Genomic DNA, 20,990 nt, shown 5'->3' with positions numbered 1-20,990 from the left:
GAGCTGAAGGCAGGACGGTACCAGACAGGGAGAACTGGTCTTGACAGGCGAGCCCTCACAGGCAACTCAGCCTCTTCAATCTCGGGGTGACTGTGCTCCAGCTCCTCTTCCCACAAGTCTTGCAACTGAGGGCCACCGGCTGGCAGGGGGATTTAGAGGAATGATGGAGCTCTGGCCTTTCAGCCAGGAGACTAACGCTAGTTTCCTAGAGAGCCAGACTCGAGGAGCGAATGGCCCGGCCCTTCCCGTCGGGAAAACGAGTGGGTAGAAATCAGGGAGCGTCTAGCTGGGTTGAGGCCAGCTCCGGTGCGAGTGACTTTCCCTCAGCCACGGGGTCCAGGGCGCGCCAGCTACCGCGCGCAGTGCGGCGCAGAACTGGCTGCGGGAGCTCACAATGAGGGTTCGCGCCCTCGGGGCGGGAGCGGGCGCGTTGCCATGACAGCGGCGAGCTAGGCGCGCGCCCGGGGGCCCACCGCCCCCGGGCGCGCGCAGCCTCACCCCCGCCCCGACCCCCCCGTCGCTGAGCGCACCCCACCCTCCCGCCCCCGACTGTGGGAAGGGGCCGGGCCAGCCTCCTGACGTCTGTGCGGGGCTCGGAAGATGGCTGCGGAGCCCAGCACGGGGCAGTGGCTGCGGCGGTGGTGGCGGCAGGCGGGGAGCGCGGCGGGCGGGGGCTCCGCCTTGCGCGTGGGGCGCTGAGCGGAGAGGCGCGGAGGAGGCGAGGGCGCACGGGGGGCTTGGGGGACAGCTCGGCGTTGCCTCTCTGCCACCCGCCACACCATGGGCAGCGCGGAGGACGCAGTCAAAGAGAAACTGCTGTGGAACGTAAAGAAGGAGGTAAAGTAGGAGCAAAGACCCCCGGAGACTCACGTCCCTGCCCGCGCTGCCCGGCGGGGGGGACGCGGAAAGGTCCGTACCCCCCCCCCCCCCCCGGCACCAGCGCCCGCGGGCCTGGGCCGGGCGGGGGCGGGGTCCTGGACTGGCTGCGGCTACCGGCTCTCTCCCGGATCTGGGGCAGCACCCCTCCGTCCGAGGAGCCAGGCCGGCGCTCCGGCGCTTGTTTGCTCCGCGATCCCGCAGTTCCCCGCCCTGTGACGGCAACAGCGCTGGGAGACCAAGGTCGGGGGAGGGGTGGTGGCGATTTCTGGAGAAGTGGTGCTGCCCTTTCATTGCCCAAGCCGAATGGGCAGGGGCGGGGTCCCGCGAGGGCCTCAGCGCTAAACGCGTGGTTTGGGGGCTTAGCTTTGGTTTGCCCTACACCCAAGATTCAGGGATCCCTCTGGGAACTGAATCGCGGCTGCAGGAGGTTCGTCGCACACCTCGCTGCTTCTCCACGCCCACCTCCCTACCCAGAGACCATGGTGGGGGGGGGGGGAGGTTAAGAATGCTTTTTTTAAGACTCAAGATTTTTTTCCCCGTTTAAGGATTCCCGCCCCACCCCAAATGTCAGAAAGAGAAAAAAGCTCTCCCCTCTACTAACGTCCTTTACCTTGACCCTGCCCTAAAGCCCATTTCAGTTTCATCGTGTTGGGGGGGGGGGGGGGAGGGCGGGTACCCATATGAATGACTCACCGCACATGAGAGCTGGAGAGCTCAAACCTGCAGTATGGATTAGAATGGATTAGGCCTCGGGAACCATGAACTCCTTGCAACTACCTTTGTGGCTGTCTTCTACCAGATGTACAAACTCCATGAGGGCAGGAAACCAGTCTGTTTTGTCCACTATTCTGTATCCAGGACCTGGCACACAGTAGACATTCAATGAGTATTTGGTAAATAAATCTACTGATTTTAGAGACTGCAAGATCTGTAGGGATGTGTAACCTTGGAATACTCTGGACCTAACTCTGTGTGACTTGAAGAAGTTACTTAACCTGAGTCTTATTTTATTCATCTCTGAGAGAAGGATGATGATATGTATCTCATATATTAAAGTTTGCCATAATGGTTCCTTTACCTCTTCCTAGAATTTCAGGATTGGAGAAGACTATGTGTTCTCATAAACTCCTGGAAGGCCCTAGATGGTTCTCCTGCATTAACTGTGGCCTGGCTACTGTGCCCTACCTAACATTTATTTGTGCCCTTCCCTCTTGTTGGCAAAGTAGTCAAAGTCCTCACCTTTCCAGCTGTGTGTGAGAAGCTGCCTCACCACTTTTGTGTGAAGTGGCCAAGAAAGCATTTTAGGTCAGGAGTACATCAAATCAGCATTTCAACTAAACCCTGGTCTCCCCAAGCAAAAGGGAAATCCCACGTCATAGTGATTATCCTCGGGAAACAAGCAGTCTAGTGACAGAGGCTCATATGAACAGTATAAACAAGAAGAAAAAAGTAGCCATACCTAAACCATGGATGGATGTGCTAGGATTGTTGCTGTGCTCCAAATTTAGAGTTGGTCAGGGACGTAGGAAAGATTTCTGATACCATGATTCTTTTTTTCAATACTTAGAAGGCTTTTTATACTGCTCTAAGAATGATTCCTAAACAAATATGAGAAATGCCCCAAATATGCCACAGCTATGTATATTACCTGACAAAGTTTAACCTGCTCTGAATTCTTAGTTCCCTTCTCCCTTTAGCACTTGATTTAGAGAGAAATATATCCTTCCTCTTCCACAAGTAGAGGAAGTGGGGATAATTGTAGGCAAGGCTGGACTTTCAATACAGAGTTTCTGATACAATTCTAGAGTCATCTGTATGTCCTTCTAACCCCCAAATCTGCCCCACCGGCCTGTTTCAGATGCCCGCAGGTCTTTAAACTGTGACTTTATGCTCTGTTTAATACAAACACTGCTTGGCAAGTAACCTAGGAAGCTTTTAACAATTTAGAGTGCAGGATCAATCTGATTCCCCTCTACCTAACTGCTAACTGTGAGCAGTTTCAATAGGGAGAAGCCTCCAGGTCCTCCCTACCTCCTCTGCAGGCTTTAGAAGCTTTACCACTCTCCAAACTGTACAGTCCTCAGCAAGGGTCTTGGGAGCAAGGGCAGCATCGGAACACTGTATGCCTTGTCCAAAGAATGACAAAGACACGCTCTGCCCAGAGCTTACTTCATATAAGATTTTACAGTGGGGTTGAGGTAATCCATCTCTCTAATCTCCAGTATTAGTATCTGTTTCTTGGCAAATTCCCCCAGGACATCAAAAGTGCTTGACTTCTATGTTGGGAGCAACTAAAACCTCATACATTGCTGATGGGAGTGTAAATTGGCACAACCACTTTGGAGAGCTATTTGGCAAAATCTAGTGAAGTGGAATATACATATCAGAAATGCCTTGTCTGGAAATATAAATGCAAAAAATGAGCACCTATGTTTACTAAAAAACATTTTTAATGTTCATAGTAGCACTATTCACGACAGCCCCAAATTGGAAACTACCTACGCACAGTTCATTGTGTGTTAACATAATGGAGAATGAACAATCCACAAGTACATACAATGTGAACACATATTATAACATAAAGAAATCCAGTCACAAAACACTACACACAGTGATTTCATCTATCAACAGTATGAAAACCCATAAAGAGACTCTATGCTGTTAGAAGTCAGGATAGCACATGTCCCTGAGGAGAGTAGTGAGTGGAAGGAAACATGACAGTGGGAGGTGTTCAGGGATGCTGGTCACATGTTCTGTCTCTTCATCTGGATGCTGGTTTCACAGGTGGATTCAGCTTGTGAAAATCCATCAGGCTGTGTAATTATGACATATACCCTTTTCTGTAGTTTTATGTACATCAATAAAAAAGTTGTGTGTATGTGCTTTTTAAAAAGGGCTTTCTTAAAGACAGATGTAACTGCTCATCTTACAAGGTACTTGGAAACTTTTATATCCATGTAGGAACCCAAAACATCAGGGTTCTATCTAGACAGAAAGAAGGCTGGGCTTGCAAGCGTGTGGAGAGTGTCTCTGAGGCCTGGGTGAACGTTGAAGAAGTAAATGAGGGGCAGGTTGTTTATCTACAGCTATAATGAGCTAGTTTGTTCCTAACGGACAGTTTGTCTGCCCAAAAGCTCTTCTCCAGCTAAGTACACATGAGCAAATGGCATCCTGTCCGTCTTCTCCACAGCAAGGCACTTCCTCCTGGACTGGAACATCTGCACTGATTGCTTGGTGGATGACATCTCTCTTCCTGGTTGCCTTTCCAAGAAGACACTTGGCTTCCCCACCTCTCCCATCCCTATTTACTATCTAATCTGCAAGTAGAGTAGGAGATAGACCAGGAGAGCGGAGCCAAGCTATTTACTTGCCCACAACCCTTTGATCAGAAAAATCAGTAAGATGCTGCCCGTTTGTCCACAGGTGAAGCAAATCATGGAGGAAGCTGTCACCAGGAAGTTTGTGCATGAAGATAGCAGCCACATCATTGCTCTGTGTGGTGAGTGACTGGGGGCAGTGGGAAGAGGGTTTAGAACTGAGGACACTGTCCTGGGGCCAGGGAAAGAGGAGTGCTCAGGTTTAGTAGTTTTCAAATGTGGCTACAAATTAGAATCAGCTGTGAAGTACTTGTGCTCTCCCTGGGCCCTGTCCCCAACCTACTGAATTAGGATCTCCAGGGCCAAAGGATTTGTATATGTATTTAGTTCCCTTGGTCTTTAGTATGCATGTGAGTCACCCAAAGAACTTGTTAAAACACAGATTCCCAGGGGCGCCTGGGTGGCGCAGTCGGTTAAGCGTCCGACTTCAGCCAGGTCACGATCTCGCGGTCCGTGAGTTCGAGCCCCGCGTCAGGCTCTGGGCTGATGGCTCAGAGCCTGGAGCCTGTTTCCGATTCTGTGTCTCCCTCTCTCTCTGCCCCTCCCCCGTTCATGCTCTGTCTCTCTCTGTCCCAAAAATAAATAAACGTTGAAAAAAAATTAAAAAAAAAAAACAACACAGATTCCTGGGTCCCAACCCTGGAATTTCTGATTCTGATAGGTCTGGGGTGGGCCTGAGAATTGGCATTTCTGACAAGTTCACACATGGTTCTGAGCTGCTGGTCCAGGGACCACGCCTTGAGAACCACTGACCTAGGTGATTCTGGTCTGGGAACTGCTGCTCTGGTTTATGTTTAACTTTGGGGAAGGGTTTGTGTTTCGGAATGCTTTCTGTGCCACATCTACTTTCTTTTTTTATTTAAAAAAAGGTTTTTTTTTAACATTTATTTATTTTTGAGAGAAAGAGACAGAACGTGAGGGGGAGAGGGACAGAGAGAGAGGGAGACACAGAATCCGAAGCAGGCTCCAGGCTCTGAGCTGTCAGCACAGAGCCTAATGCGGGCTCCAACTTACAAACTGCGAGATCATGACCTGAGCTGAAGTCGGATGCTCAACCGACTGAGCCACCCAGGCGCCCCTTAACTTTCTAACTAATCCCACTTGTGTTGCTCTGGCATTCTCAGTTCTCCAGACCCTGGATTGGGGGCAAAACAGCATGAGCTACAACAGGAGAGAAACCCAAAGCCTTCCCACCTTAAAAGGGAGAACATTGGTAATAAACCATCACTTCCTCCTCTCCTGAAGACTTCTGCCTTTACAGGGGCAAGCTAGTCTCTATACACAATAGAGTTTTCTTGGATTTCCGGGACTTTTATCTTCCTTTCAACTCCCTTTCTAAAGAACAGTTTGCCATCTCTGTGTTGTTTTCCTTGGCTTCTGAGATTGGTGTTGGGAATTTGTGAAGAGAGGCTGTGTGTTTCGGAGTGAGAGGAGCAGACAGTAGCATGGTGAGGCATATAAAGCTGCCTGCCATCAGTCCAGCAACAAATGCTGTGGGTCCACCATGTGCTAGATCCTGTTTCCGCATAGGGAAACAGCAGTCACAAGATGGACAGAGTCTCTGCCCCCAAGGGCTTACATTCTTTGGGGACAGAAGACACGTGCACACATAAATATATCCTGTATGATAAAGGTGTGGAGAAAATAAAAGCCGAGAGATAAGGGACAGCTATCGGGAAGAGATGGCCTGTGGACCCAGCCTGAGTGACACACTGATGCAAGTGAATCTTGGTGCTCTGCTAAGTTATCTTGGACAAGTTTCTTAGCTTCCGTCACCCTTAGTTTGCTCTCCTAAAAAAGGGTGGTGATTCCTACCTCAAGGAATTTTTGGAGGGATTGAGATGATGCATGAGAACATTTCTAGCATTGGAAGAGCTCAGGAAATGTCTGTCTTTCCTTCTCCTTTGGATGTTGAGGATGAAACTAGGTTTGCAGGATTTCAGTTCCCAACACCTCCCTTTGGGTGTTTCCTGGTTCTTTGAGATATGTTATGATTCTCAGGGTTACAAGGAACAATCTCATCTCAGCTTTTCTCAGGCAGAACCTATGTTAGGGGAGAAGCATGGTAGTCTTTCAGTAAGTGGCTTTGAAGAATATTAGACCCCTACTCCTTTCCACCTGTGTTGTGTGCTCCTAACATTAGCCACTATTTGTTGTTGTCACCAGAAGGGCTTTGCTGGTGGCCCAATTATGCATGGCTTAATTCCTTATCCAGAGCACATTCAACAAACAGAAAACAGAACAAAATAGCGCAAACAGCTTGTGCATGGGCGCCACACGTGGGTGGCCAAGGGGGAATAGGGGAAAGAGAGGCAGAGAGAAAAGTTGTGGGTATCTCACATTCAGGCCAATTGGGATGAGAAGAAACTGTCAGCTCTCCTGTGATCATTGCAGAGGCCCCCAGGAAGCAATGGAGCTTTCGCTTTGCTTTTGTCTCTTGCCTAGAAGCCCCCCCACCCCCTCACCCCCCCCTCCCCGGGCTCTTCCCAGCAGGCAGGGATATTACCCTCAAAAGGAATGCTGCTTCAGACAGATACCATATGGTTTCACTCTTATGTGGATCCTGAGAAACTTAACAGGAACCCATGGGGGAGGGGAAGGAAAAAAAAAAAAAAAAGAGGTTAGAGTGGGAGAGAGCCAAAGCATAAGAGACTGTTAAAAACTGAGAACAGGGGCGCCTGGGTGGCGCAGTCGGTTAAGCGTCCGACTTCAGCCAGGTCACGATCTTGCGGTCCGTGAGTTCGAGCCCTGCATCGGGCTCTGGGCTGATGGCTCAGAGCCTGGAGCCTGTTTCCGATTCTGTGTCTCCCTCTCTCTCTGCCCCTCCCCCGTTCATGCTCTGTCTCTCTCTGTCCCCAAAATAAATAAACGTTGAAAAAAAAAATTAAAAAAAAAACAAACTGAGAACAAACTGAGGGTTGACGGGGGGTGGGAGGGAGGGGAGGGTGGGTGATGGGTATTGAGGAGGGCACCTTTTGGGATGAGCACTGGGTGTTGTATGGAAACCAATTTGTCAATAAATTTCATATATATAAAAAAATAAAAAAATAAAATAAAATTTTCCATAATAGAAAGATAAAAAAAAAAAAAAAGGAATGCTGCTTCTCCTTTCAGCCAGTTTTGGTTGCTCAAACAGAGCAAGGGGCTATGAAATAAACCCAAGTCTCCAGGATTGTAAAGTCAGCCCAGGAGCAAGAGGAGCCCCATTCTGCTGGATCTCAGGAGGTGCTTTAGGTCTGCTAGCATAAACTTAAATAATGTCTACAGTCAGATGGAAAAGGTCCACACAAGAAGCTGTCTGGGTGTGACGCTGCAGGCAGTGGTGGTGGGGACTGGGGTGGACTGAATATTGCTTGCCACTATTCAGCTCCTGCAGGAATGCCAGCCCAGGCTTGCCATGGCCTTTGTTTTTTTCTTAAGAGAAGACAGAAGTCTGGGTTTTTATATGAAATTTCCCAATTTTTATTTTTTTAATGTTTATTTATTTATCTTTGAGAGAAAGACAAACACAAGTGGGGGTGGTGCAGAGAGAGAGGGAGACACAGGATCCAAAGCAGGCTCCAGACTGTGAGCTGTTACTGCAGAGCCCAATGTGGGGCTTGAATTCACGAAACACGAGATCATGACCTGAGCCAAAGTTGGTTGCCTAACCAAATGAGCTACCCAGGCACCTCTGAAATTCCCCAATTTTTAAAGGCTAATAACTAATTCCCATTAAAAAAATTTTTTTAATGTTTATTTCTTTTTGAGAGACAGAGCGTGAGTGGGAGAAGGGCAGAGAGAGAGAGAGACACACACACACACACACAGAATCCCAAGCAGGCTCCAGACTCTGAGCTGTCAGCACAGAGCCCGACGCAGGGTTCGAAGCCACGAACTGTGAGATCATGACCTGAGCCAAAGTCAGACATTTAACCGACTGAGCCACCCAGGTGCCCCAACTATTTCCCATTTTTATATATTTTATGTTTATTTATTTATTTTGAGAGAGAGAGAAAGCACGTGTGAGGGAGGGACAGAAAGAGAGGGACACAGAGAGACTCCCAAGCAGGCTCCACACTGCCAGCATGGAGCCTGATGTGGGGCTTGAACCCACAAACCTTGAGATAATGACCCGAACTGAAGCCAGACGCTTAACCAACTGAGCCACCCAGGTGCCCCAACTAATTTCCATTTTTAAAAAATCTGTGGGCCAAACAAAAGGCATCTCTGAGCCTCTGCCAGTCGGCTGCCCCTGCCTTGGGCTCAGTGCATACACTGAGGAGAATGCTAGCAGTAGGGGCTGTCAAGCTAAGTATAAAGCTGTATAAAGCTAAGTCAAGCCCACAGGGAAAAGGAATCCTTAGGCTTCGTCAAAATTGGTATTCGGTGGTGAGGTAAATCCCAGTTTGGGTTCAAAATAAGATACGTTTAAAGCAGTGATTATCAAACTTTTTTCCTGTCTGCAAGCAGTTTACATGCATCACACAGTAGAATGGTAATCAGGGATTCTTGGGAAGAGGCAGGGAAGAATAGGTAAGTATTGATGGAAAACTCCACCCCTCTGGCATTTTGGAGATTCTAATATGTCGGTCTCCTTCACCCCTGGGCAAATGCTCTGAAATGAATTTCTAGTCTAAAGTAGATCCAGTCTTATACTGACTGGGTTGTGCTATTGTCCTGGCCTTGTCCAGAATCCAGCTTTGTTCTGGAAGGAATTGGAATGCAGGGAAGATGAGGAGAGAGGTGAGCAGAGCAGAGGCTGTGGAGGCTGTATCAACCACAGAATGGCCACATTTCCTGGAGTTTGGACAGTACTGGGGCCCTGGGCCCCTCTACTCTGCCCTGGCTCCTCTGTTCTTGGCAGAGGAGGCCAAGGCCTCGGCAAGATGAGCTCCTCTGAGCTTCTTTAGAATAGAGACATTTGAACTGGAAACGGAATCTTCCTGGAGAGCCTTAGAAAAGGAATTGAATAATCCCTGAGTTGAGTCCTGACCCTGGGCAAACCCAGGAAAGTTGCACCAGACCCCTGTTCCTATTATCCACAGGAGGAGGGAGACTCCCAGGACTGGTAAGAAATGTGTCTTGCATGTGCGCGTGTGTGTGTTGTGGTTGTTCCTAAACCTGTTTGTCCGGAAGCTGGTCAGGCTCCTATAGGTAGAAACCTTGTGATGAAATCTTGTGTGGAAGCTTTGCTGGCAACCCCTGGTTGGCAGGGAGTGGTTCTCTGTGTGCTGTTCTCCAGCCACAGAGCATGGCTGTCAGAGGATCAGGCCTATGTGACTGCCCACTCCCACAGGCAGAGGCTGAGGCTTGGAGAGTAAGCCCAAACCTACCACTGATACCACCTATTTGTCTTTAAAAAGTCTTGTCAAGTTTGCATTTTGTTCCATGATATGGTCTTTGGAACTTTTATTATTATTATTTTTAAGTTTATTTATTTTGAGAAAGAGAGAGAGCATGCATTGCGAGGGAGTGGACAGAGAGAGAGAATCCCAAGCAGGCTCCGTGTCCATCAGTGAGGAGCCTGACAATGGGGCTCGATCCCATGAACCGCGAGATCATGATCTGAGCCAAAATCAAGAGTTAGATGCTAAATCGACTGAGCCACCTAGGCGCCCCTGAAATTTTTATTTAAATGTAAAGACTTTTGAATCAAATTAATTCTCCTTGTTTTCCCTGTGGCTTCTTAAACCTCCAGGTATAGTCTGATATCTCCTGCCACCCCCTCTCCCCAAGGGCAAGGTGCTTTTAACTTTTGTTTGTGGGAAACTCAAGGTTAAAGTAAACAAACTGTCCCAACTTTAGCCTTTCAACTTTGCATTCAAAATAATAATACACATGCTTTAAGAGAACTCATTCGCTCTCTTCCTGAAGTAATTCAGGCATCAACCCTGGAGCACCAGAGAAGCCACCATTTCTCTGGACCTGCCCTTCCTTCATGTCTGGGTGTGGCTGCCTCCACAGTATTTCTGTGTGCTCTGTTCTGATTGGGTGCTGAGTTTGGATTTTAAAGTTTGGTGGGTAGAGCAGGTTTACAGAGAGGTTCCTGGCACAGCAGGTTCTCAGACTCTCAATGTCTCCTCTCCCCAGAAGGCATTGGGATCAGAGCCCAGGGGGAAGTCAGCCCTGCCCCTCAGTCTCCAGGTTCCTGGCTCTCCCCACACTGGTCTTTAGATCCTCAACCTGAGGGTTGTTGCTTCAGGCTAAAGATGAGCTGTAAATGGGAGACAGGGGTGGGGCCTATGGAGCTGGGAACGGCATCAGGGCTTTATTAACCACCCGCTCCCTGTTGCTAAGCAGCTTTCATTAGCCTGGAAGTTCGGCTGTGGCTGCGGTGAGCTCCTCTGGGGAATGGCAAGGAGATGCTAATGAGCTGGGTGAGAAACAGGTGCTGTGGAAAGATTGTGTTTCACCTGAGATGTTGCAGCCAGAGATACTTTCAGCACATTCTGAGATTCAGGCTCCAGGCAGTTTTTAGTCTGTCTCTTTTCAGTGAAAGGGATTCCTTTTCTCTTCTTCCCACCCATACTGAATCAACAGCTCACTCTCAGGATATCTGCCTTCTGCCTTCCATCTGGAAACAATCCAGTAGGAAGGAAGGCCCTCTGGGGAAGTGGCTCCTCTCACCCTGTCTTGGAGCAAAGCTGAGGGCGTATAGTGGTGATCAGTAGCTGAGACACTAAGTGTGTGACCATGGCCACAGCAGCCCCAAAGAACTCTGAATCTACCCCGGAAGATTGGTGTAAGGACTAAAGGAGTGACACAGGTAAAGCACACAGCATGGAGCCAGTAGGTGCTCAATACATGTTGCCATCACCACCCCAATGACCCGCAGCAACTTTCTTCTTTGTACTTGAAAGTGATCCTACAGGGAGCAGGGATGGGTGAAATTGGTGAAGGGGATTAAGAGTACGCTTACCATCCTGAGCACTGAGTAATGTTGAATCATTGTGTTGCACACCTGAAACTAGAATACATTACACTTGAATTTTTGTAAAAAAAAAAGTGATGCCTGGCTCAGTCGGTTAAGCATCCAACCAACTCTTGATCTTTGCTCTGGTTATGATCTCATAGTTTGTGGGTTCGAGCCTCAAGTCTGGCTCTGTCCTGGCAGTGCAGAACATGCTTGGGATTCTCTCTCTGCTCCTCTCCCATTTGTTCTGTCTCTTTCTCTCTCTCAAAATAAATAAACTTAAAAAAAAAAAGTGACCCTAAAACCTTCCCCATCAAGTCTCCTAGAACCTTCTCCAGGATTCCATCTGAGAATCCATGATTCTGTGAGGAGTATCTAGATAATTAGAGAAATTTGAACTCTAGGAACTCAATCAGGGAACCTTTATAATATTAGGAAATTTTTATTAATCTTGTAGGTACGATCAAGGTATTATATACATCTTTTTCAAAGAGTCATCTTTTACAGATACCTACTGAAATATTTATAGATAAAATATATAATATTTAAAATTCACTTCAAAATAATCTGGGGATAAGTGAAAAAGTGGTTGGCTGAAACAAGATGGGTCATGACTTGACCATTGTTTGGGTTAGGTGATGGGTACATGGGGTTAATTCTTTCGTCCTCTTTACTTTTGTATATGTTTGGAATTTTCCATAATGATTATTTCTTAATGTTTATTTATTTTTGAGAGAGAGAGAGAGCACATGAGCAGGACAGATAGAGGGGGCAGAGGATCCTAAGTGGCTCTGTGCTCACAGCAGAGAGCCTGATGCAGGGCTCGAACTCATGAACCATGAAATCATGACCTGAGCTGTAGTCAGATGCTTAACCCACTAAGCTACCCAGGTGCCCCATAATGATTTTTTTAAAGGAGGAGGGGTGCCTCGGTGGCTCAGTCAGTTGGTTGAGCGTCTGACTCTTGATATCAGCTCAGGTTTTGATATCAGGGTCGTGAGTTTAAGCCTTGTGTTGGGCTCCATGCTGGGTGTGAAGGGCGTGAAGCCTACTTAAAAAAAAAGAAAAGAAAAGAAAAGAAAGTTGGAAAACCAGGGGGAGCGGATGGGAAGAGGAAGAGATAAAGTGAGTATAGACAACTGTCCTGAGAAATTTTACATAAAGGGGACTAGCTAAATGGTTCAATACCTGAATGGGGATATAGGACCAAGGGAGGTGGTATTGATCGTAGGTGGGTTTTTTTTTTTATGTTTATGTACAAATGGGTAGTATCTAATAGGGAAATATTAAAGATACAGGGAAGAGAAGTGATGTTTGTTGGAATGATGTCCTTGAGAGGTAAAAGGGGCTGGAACCCGGTGTGTAGGTGGACAACCCAGTGTGTAGGTGGCCTTAGGAACATAGCCAGACCATCTGGAGGGACAGAAGAGAAGGCAGGGGATGGGCATGAGGTGCAGGGAAGAAAGCACCAATGTTCATGATCACCTTCAGTGTACTCGAGAAGAAAGCAAGGAGCCTTTTGCACCTCTGCAAAGCCTGTGGCTTGTAGTCACTCAAAACCTACTGAGATGGGACCTGTTCTTTTCCCTAATTGCTGCTGAAGCTCAGAGAGATTTAGTGGTTTGGACCAAGTCAAATAGATAGGGAAAGGAGCCAGAGTTTGAACCCACACGTGTCTTGCTCCAAAGCCTGTGCTGCCCAGGAATGGGTCTATCTGTGTAGCCTACCTAGGAGAGGAGCCTTGTGGTGTGAGGTATTGAGGAACAGTTGGCCCTTATGGAGATGTAGCTCATGTCACCAAACAGTGGACTCATGGTGGCCAGAGATACTCTGGGAGACCGTGAACCCCTTGCTGAACTGAGTGAGGCCAACACTGGCCTGGTCCGTGGGAAGCCATTGTGAGCACTGTACACTCAGATTCTGCCCTGCATCTCCATCAGGGCAAAGAAGAAAGGTGTATGTGTTAGGAATTTCATTTCCCTCACCTGCTGCTTTCTGGAATATCAGAGCAGTGCCTTCTCCTCCTAATGAAAGTCTGGAGGGGAGAGTTGCTTTCTTGTTTCAGGGCGTTGAACAAGGCTGACTGCCCTCAAAAGCTGAAGCAAACAGTCAGCGTCACTAATGCAGGCTGAGAGAAAATGTACTCTAGTTACCATAGAAATGCTCATTCCAGGTAGAAGCAACTGTTACAAATCCCTGGGTGAAATAGCCAGCCAGGGAAGTGGGAAGGAGAGCGGTGGATGATGCCTTGCCTCTCCTTTTTGCTCTTCCCACTTCATCTGCTACATACAATACACTGACTTCTCCCATTAGCAGTTGGAAGAAGTTCCTACTTAAATTTTCTTTTTAATGTTTATTTATTTTTGAGAAAGAGTGAGTGTGAGTGGGGGAGGGGGAGGGACAGAGAGAGAGGGAGACACAGAATCCGAAGCAGGCTCCAGGCTCTGAGCTGTCAGCACAGTGCCCGATGCAGGGCTCGAACTCACCAGCTGTGAGATCATTACCTTAGCCAGTCAGACGCTCAACCGACTGAGTCACCCAGGCACCCCTAATGTTTATTTATTTCCGAGAGAGAGAGAGAGAGAGAGAGAGAGAGAGAATGCGAGAGTGCATGCGTGCAAGCAGGGAAGAGGCAGAGAGGGGGAGAGAGGATCTGAAGCTGACTTTGCATTGACAACAGTAAGCCCGATGTGAGGCTTGAACTCACAAACTGCGAGATCATGACCTGAGCTGAAGTTTGGATGCTCAATTGACTGAGCCACCCAGGTGCCCCAGAAGTTCCTATTTAAAAAAAGGCTGCCCATCCCTCCCATTCCTTTATCTGCAGGGAGGCTGCTCCTCTCCTGGCCGTCTTGATTCCACCATCCAAGGCATTCATCTTTTAAAAATTCTACTCTTGGGGAAAAAATTGAAAAATAAATTAAAATTATAAATAAGCAAACAAATAAGTACATAAAAATTCTGCTCTTGAAGCGCCTGGCTGGCTCAGTTGGTGGAGCATTAAACTCTTGAGTTCAGTTGTGAGTGTGAGCCCCACGTTGGGCATAGATTACTGTTATTTATTTTTATTTTTTATTAAAAAAATTTTTTTAATGTTTATTTTTGAGAGAGAGAGTGGGGGAGGAGCAGAGAGAGAGGGAGACAGTGCAAAGCCCAACGTGAGGCTCGAGCCCACAAACCGTGAGGTCATGACCTGAGCCAAAGTCACTCAACCGACTGAGCCACCCAGGTGCCCCTAGAGATTACTTTTATTTTTTTTTAATTATTATTTTTTTTTAACGTTTATTTATTTCTGAGACAGAGAGAGACAGAGCATGAACGGGGGAGGGTCAAAGAGAGGGAGACACAGAATCCGAAGCAGGCTCCCGGCTCTGAGCTGTCAGCACAGAGCCCGATGCAGGGCTCGAACCCACGGACCGAGAGATCATGACCTGAGCCGAAGTCGGCCGCCCAACCGACTGAGCCACCCAGGCGCCCCTAGAGATTACTTTTAAGAAGTTGTTTTAAATAAAAATAATAATAAAAAAATAAAAATAAAAATTCTGCTCTAAGTAGTATCCTCAAAACTCCAGGACCCAAAGCAGCCACCTGTCTAGCTGCTCCACCCTGCACTTTCCTCGCTTAGGTTCTCTATGGCAACTACAACCGAACTCCCCCGTTGCACAGATGGCAGACGGCAGAGGTGGGGGAGCAGGAGTTACTTTCCACACCTGCTCCTCCCATTACCATCCCTTCTTGGCTCAGTGCCTTGGGCTTAGCCTTCCTGTTAGGCTGTGCTAACTCTGGATATAGTGTATCTCAGCCAACTGGCCTAGTTCTCTGAAGGCCATTCAGTGGCTCCCCCTATTACCAGGCCTCTGGGCTGCTGAGCACAACTTTCAACATAGGTATGTATGTGATAGCCAGGGTTGCTGCTGAGGCTCCCTAGGCTGGCTGAGGACCCTTCAACAATCACTGCTGTGTGTGCTGCACAGCCATAGTTTTAGTCCATTTTTAAAAATTTTTTAAATGTTTTATTTATTTTCAGTGGGAGGTGGAGAGAGAATCTCAAGCAGGCTCTGTGCTGTTAGCACAAAGCCTGATGATGCGGGCTTGAACTCACAAACCATGAGATCGCAACCGGAGCCAAAATCAAGAGTCGGACGCTCAACCAACTGAGCCACCTAAGCACCCCAGTTTTAGTCCATTCTTGTGACATCTCAGCTTGTGCTAGCCCACTGAATTGTTTCTCTGGTCCTTGCCCAGTTCACATCACTTGTGGCTTCCCTAAGCAGAGCCCAGGTATTCCTGTGGGGGTGGGGAACCAAGCCAATTGGGAGGAATGCTGCGGGAACTGGTGAAGGACTGGGTGCCCATGGACAGACCCAGCCTTTCTGAGTTTTGTGAGTTTTGATTTCGCAGGCTAGAAAAAGTCTCTAACATCGTCTCATGATAGAATCATGGTATCTGGGCTGGATGGTCACCTGTTTAATTGTTATTATTATGAATTGGTAACGTGTTACCTGGTTCAAAAATCAAAACTACAGGTGCGCCTGGGTGGCTCAGTCAGTTGGGCGTCCGACTTTGGCTTCGGTCATGATCTCATGGTTTGTGAGTTCAAGCCCCACGTCAGGCTCTGTGCTGACAGCTCGGAGCCTGGAGGCTGCTTTGGAGTCTGTGTCTCCTTCTCTCTCTGCCCCTCCCCAATTTGTGCTCTGTGTCTCTATGTCTCTCAAAAAATAAATAAATGTAAAAAAAAAATTTTTTTAATCAAAACTGTACCGAAGAGATACAGTGAAAAGTTTACTCCTTTTCCTGCCGCCATTTACCCACTTTCCCCCCACTTACCTGTTCCCACACAGGTAACCACTACCACTTTTGTTTCTTATATATCCTTCCAGAGTTTTTTATCCTAATAAAAGAAATTATATTCTTTGTTTACTGCCCACGTACCCTTTTTGTAATGAAAAGGTATCCATCTGCATCTTGCTTTAGGAGACTTTTCATTGTTAGCTCCTAGAAAACATTCTCATTCTTTTGCAGAGTTGCTTAATAATCTGTTGTATGAATGCCCCATGTACACTTAACCTGTCCACATTGATGGACATGAAGATAGTTTCCAGTCTTTTGCTGTTGTAACTTAAGTACTCTTGCAGTTACATCTGTAAGCTAGATTCTCAGAAGAAGGTCAGAGGTTATTTGCAATGGTGATAGACAGTGTCACCCTACCTCCACCGGAGTGGTGCCAGTCAGCTCTCCTCCCAGTACGGTCTGAGAAGATTTAGTTCTTCCTGGGTCCCTGCCATCTCTATCTACCCGTGTCTTCTCTGTTCTAAATTGGACTCCTGGGAATGGTTAAATTGGTATGTAAGGAGTTGTGGGAGGGGCCCTTTAGGATTCTGTTAGCACTTGGGCTCTCCAGCCCATTTAGCCTTTGTTAAGCCCCATAACTTAATAGACTTTATTGGCACATCAGAGGCTGGTGAGGGAAAGTTCCAGGGCTAGTCTGGGCTTGTAATTCCCAGCTTTTCCCTTGGTAGATGCTACCAGACCTTTTGGGAGAGGAAATGTCCACAGCAAAGTTCTTGCAGTTCCCTGGGCCTTCTTGTCAGTCATATGGGATGACAGAGTAGAGAGGGCACCATGACTCCAAAGTTCCAAGAGCAAGGTGAGCGGTGAGAGGGTTATGCTTGTTGAATCATGTCTGTTTCTCTGTTTCAATTCATTTACCCAAACCTTTCCACCCCAACCAATGACCAAAACCAGTGTTGATTTTTATTAATTAGTACACTGAGCTGGATATTGTCAGGGATATCTCACCCCTCTTCTGGCGGATCCAGAGTGGCTGTGGGTGGTACCAGGACCCAGTGGGACAGGGGCTCCTGAACCTTCACTTAGGAGGAGGAGAGGTTCAGCTGACTTGGTGCTTGAGCCATGATTGGCATCTCCTGCCACAGACCTCCACCCTAGGGAATGGTCATGGTGGCAGTCTGGGACAGAAAGCTGAATAAGGAGCTGGAGTTCTGCTTGGTGCTCTGGGCTTTCAGTCAGGAGAGGAGAGACATGGGCCTCTGGCTGGTTTCTGCTGGGAAAGGGTGCTTGACAGTCTGTGAGAGGCCCTCTCTGGAGACTGAGGGCAGCAGGAGAGTTGGGCCTTGTGGCTGATGGCTCTGCAACCAAGTTCTGAGTGGTGTTGCACTGTACATTGTGGGGCAGGGAGAGTATTCTTGCATATCTGAGTTTCGACCAGTGGAACCATCTGTGGTTCAGCGCAACCCAAAAGTCTTAGAGCAGGGATTCTAGAACTTTTGGGGGTCATGTATTCCTTTTAGAAGCTAAAAATCTTGGATCCTTTATCCAGACAAAGAGCACTCACCTAGTCATACTGGAGCACACCAACAATTTTGTATGCAATATTTGGGGGTCTTTGGAAGGCCCAGAAGCCCACCTACAAACCCTCAATTCTCGATCATTGTTAGTGTTACTATCATCATATTACTATCTTGCCTATATGCTGCACACAGTATTTTTCATTGCACGTGCTGACTTTCTGCGGTGGACAGCCCTGTGGGAATGGGAAAGAACAAGTGTAGTTTGAACAGCCACTGGCCAAGGAGCCCATGGAACTGGATTAGGATATACCTGGCATAGAGGATCATTTACTTTGCTTGGAAAGTAGAGAGTTGAGAGGGATTTCTCCTTCCCCAGACATTGCCTGGCATCTTGCCTGCATTTCACAGAAGGAACGTATGGGCTGTGGGGTGAGCAGGAGGGTACTAGGCGTGATGTTTGGGCTTCTCTACCTGCAGTAATTGCTGAGGAATGCCTCCGCTCACCCCCAGAGAGCCCTAATGCCTGTGTTCAGAGGCTGCCTGAGAGGGTGGGTGAGGCCAGGCGGGATGGGAGTGCTGCTCCCCACCATTCCCAGGCTCCCCAGCCTGGCTGCATTTGCTGTCTCCTGGGGAAGGTGGGAAGGCTAATGTCTCATTATGCCAGCAATTAGTCACATCACTGAGGCACATGATTCCTTGCAGGACTGGTGCCACCAGCTGCCACTCTGGCTGTGTTCAGTGCCGCTTCTCTCCAGAGCACTCTGAATGGGGCATACAATCCCGGGAAACGGTCACCACTTTCCTACAGGCGCTGCAGCCCCAGGACCAAGAGACTGGGACTCACTCACCTGTGTACCACAGGGCCACACAGGACCTCCAGAGACCAAGGGGACAGCCATGGAGTAGAGTATGTGGACACTTAAGCAGAGATTCCCTCACATGCCCCATACAAGTAAATATGTAGATACGTCTGCATACACATGTGCACATACGTGTATGAACGTGCTGTGAAGGAAAGGCTGTGCCTTGTAAAATAAAGTCCTCTGAGGCCCAACCAGGGAAGAGCCCAGAAGGAAACAAGTAGGAGGAGGGTCCTGCTTTGTTTCCCCTCCCTTGGGGTGTTCTCACTGGGTCTGGCCTGCAGGTTGGTCCCAGGGACTCTCTCCAACTTCTTGACTTCAGTACAGGAGCAGGCCAGACAAAGCCCTTATAGCACAGCAGTGACTGCCTTCCAGTTACTAAAAATGAAGACGAAAACCAGGTGAGAGCCCAGGGTCACTGGTCGTTTCCTAAACTCAGGCTTCATATTCTAACAGCACTAGTCACAGTCGACTTGAGGGGCCTCAGTTCCCCTGTTCCTGAGAGAATAGCATCTCCACCCACCTCTGGACAGCCTGCGGCCCTCTCTGTAATGTGCCCTCTCCCCTTCCTGCCAGGGAGAGGTCTTGTAAAAACCCAGCCCTTGCAGCTTAACTGTGGAATAGGATCTTGCCAAAAAGGGCTGAGGGCTCAGGCACCGGCAAAGACCGAGTGCCTCCCGTGTGCCAGACTCGTGCAAGGGCTTTATGCCCTTCATCTCATGTAACGTTTCACGCCAATCCTAAGTAGCCCCATTTCACAGATGACAGTGGGCTCAGAGCATTATCACCCACGTTTCCCAGGGGTAGGTAGCAAGTGGCCGTGCTAGGCTCCAGACCCTGTTCTGACTCCCCCCTCCAGCACAGCACTTGTCAATCCATGCAGAAAGAGCACCTGTGATATGAGGGGAGCCCTCCTCACACCTGTGGCACCCCCAACATACCTGGAGAAGGTGAAAGGGTCTGGGCTAGGATTTGGGGTCCTGGGTCATGGTCCTGGCTCTGCCACTGTGTGACTACAGTCAAATCCCTTCCCCTTTCTAGGGCTTTCCCTCCTTGATAATGGCCAAGCACCACCCCCTCACATACTAATATTTGTAGGCTCTATATATACCAGGGCAACTCCCCACCCTTTCCCACCAAGCCCTTCTTACAGGATACAGATGGAGAGAATAAAACTAGCCCCTAAAAACATGAATGAGTGAAGGGAAATCCTCCCAGCATGGGAAATAGAAACCTCTCACTCTTGGCTGCAGGGCTCATCAATAATTCAGGGGCTGATGTTGGGTCTGATCTCTGCAGTGGCCTCATCAATATTTCAGCTCCTTCCCAGAGCTCTGTTCCTTAGCAACCACATCATCCATGCTTTCCAGGAGGGCTGCTGGGCTTTGTGCTCCCTGCAGTCCCTGTTGTATAGGTGCAGTCCGTGCTTGCCCTCGTGGGCAGGTGAGGAGCCACTGGGACTGGCAGCTTTGGGCCTCACAGTCCCAGGGGCAATGCTGCATACAGGAGGCATGGACACACCAGGCGAGGGACAGGGAGAGGGACGGTATGGCATGTCAGCCCCTGCAGGTCCACCCTGGCCAGGGGCAGAGAGACTGGGAGGGGAATTTTGGAAGGCGGTCAGGGTATGTCTCCATGGCTTGCCTCAGACTGAAACCCCTCCCCCTCATCCCTGCATGGGTCAGAGCCCGCCCTTGCCCCTCTGCTCTCCATCGGTATGAGGAAGAGGAGTGTTTCTCCCTTTCCCCCTCTCACCTGGGCTCAGGTGCTCGTTCCCTTTGTGGCTCAGGTGCAGTGGAGGCTTGCCTGCTACATCAGCTGAGACGCCGTGCTGCCGGCTTCCTACGCAGTGACAAGATGGCAGCCCTGTTCACCAAGGTGGGGAAGACATGCCCAGTGGCTGGGGAGATTTGCCACAAGGTACAGGAGCTACAGCAACAAGTAGAGGGCAGGTGAGCCCCAGGCCAGCTCCTCCCATCCCTCTCTTCTGCTTTTTGCACTTGGCATTTGCTACTTCCCAGGTTGGCTTCCTGGGCTCATCTCTTGCCAGGCCCCTTGGGTGAAAGACCAGCCTAAGGGTGGGGGTTGGCTCCTTTTAGACACAATGCCCTGTCCCCCACTTCAACCCCTCATTTTAGTCCTCTGGGTTCTTGTGGCACCAAACTCTGCTCCCAATGCCACCAGTCCAGGGCCTACCCCCAAGCCCTCACACTTTCTTTGCAGGAAACCCTCAGCGGGCAACCAGGATGCCCTGCGGAGACAGGGCTCTGCCAGTGGGAAGGCCCCGGCTCTCAGCCTACAGGCCTTAAAACACATATGGGTACGCACAGCGCTCATCGAGAAAGTGTTGGACAGGGTCATGCAGTACCTCGTGGAAAACTGCAGGTGACTGCCCCATCCCCCAGGCAGCCCCTCCTTGGGGCCCACCTCCTGAGCAGCCCTGCACCCCTACGCCTCAGCAGGCTTGATTGTTCACAATAGTCTATAGGCTTGCCCCGTCTTCCCCTCTAGCACCCCAAAGGGTGCTACACCAGGCACCCCACCTGGGTAGACCACACCAGGCACCCCACAAAGAGCTCAGTCCTTATGTAATCACTTCTTAGTGATTCACATGAATGTGGTCTTTGTGGAGATGTCCCTGCTTGGTAAGCTTGACTGCCCTGGAATG

General features: G+C 48.9%; 1 protein-coding gene across 5 annotated transcripts in view; it reads left to right on the top strand.

Annotated features, from left to right (window-relative positions):
• The first annotated feature begins 610 nt into the window (after positions 1 to 610).
• SGSM2 (small G protein signaling modulator 2) overlaps positions 611 to 20,990 on the top strand; it is a 36,928-nt gene continuing 16,548 nt past the window's right edge. For 2 of the 5 annotated variants that reach the window (XM_030296268.1, XM_030296269.1), the window contains exons 1-4: positions 781 to 837; positions 4,303 to 4,378; positions 20,112 to 20,274; positions 20,546 to 20,707. In XM_030296268.1, the coding sequence (XP_030152128.1) occupies positions 781 to 837; positions 4,303 to 4,378; positions 20,112 to 20,274; positions 20,546 to 20,707 (458 nt within the window). Of the gene's footprint in view, positions 838 to 4,302; positions 4,379 to 20,111; positions 20,275 to 20,545; positions 20,708 to 20,990 lie in introns of all 5 variants that reach the window. The other 3 variants (XM_030296265.1, XM_030296266.1, XM_030296267.1) reach the window with 3 other exon arrangements.

This window comes from Lynx canadensis, chromosome E1 (genome assembly GCF_007474595.2).
Source record: "Lynx canadensis isolate LIC74 chromosome E1, mLynCan4.pri.v2, whole genome shotgun sequence".
Classification (NCBI taxonomy): domain Eukaryota; kingdom Metazoa; phylum Chordata; class Mammalia; order Carnivora; family Felidae; genus Lynx; species Lynx canadensis.
The sequence above is the reverse complement of the archived record's forward strand: the minus strand, read 5'-3'. Positions and strand labels throughout refer to the sequence as shown.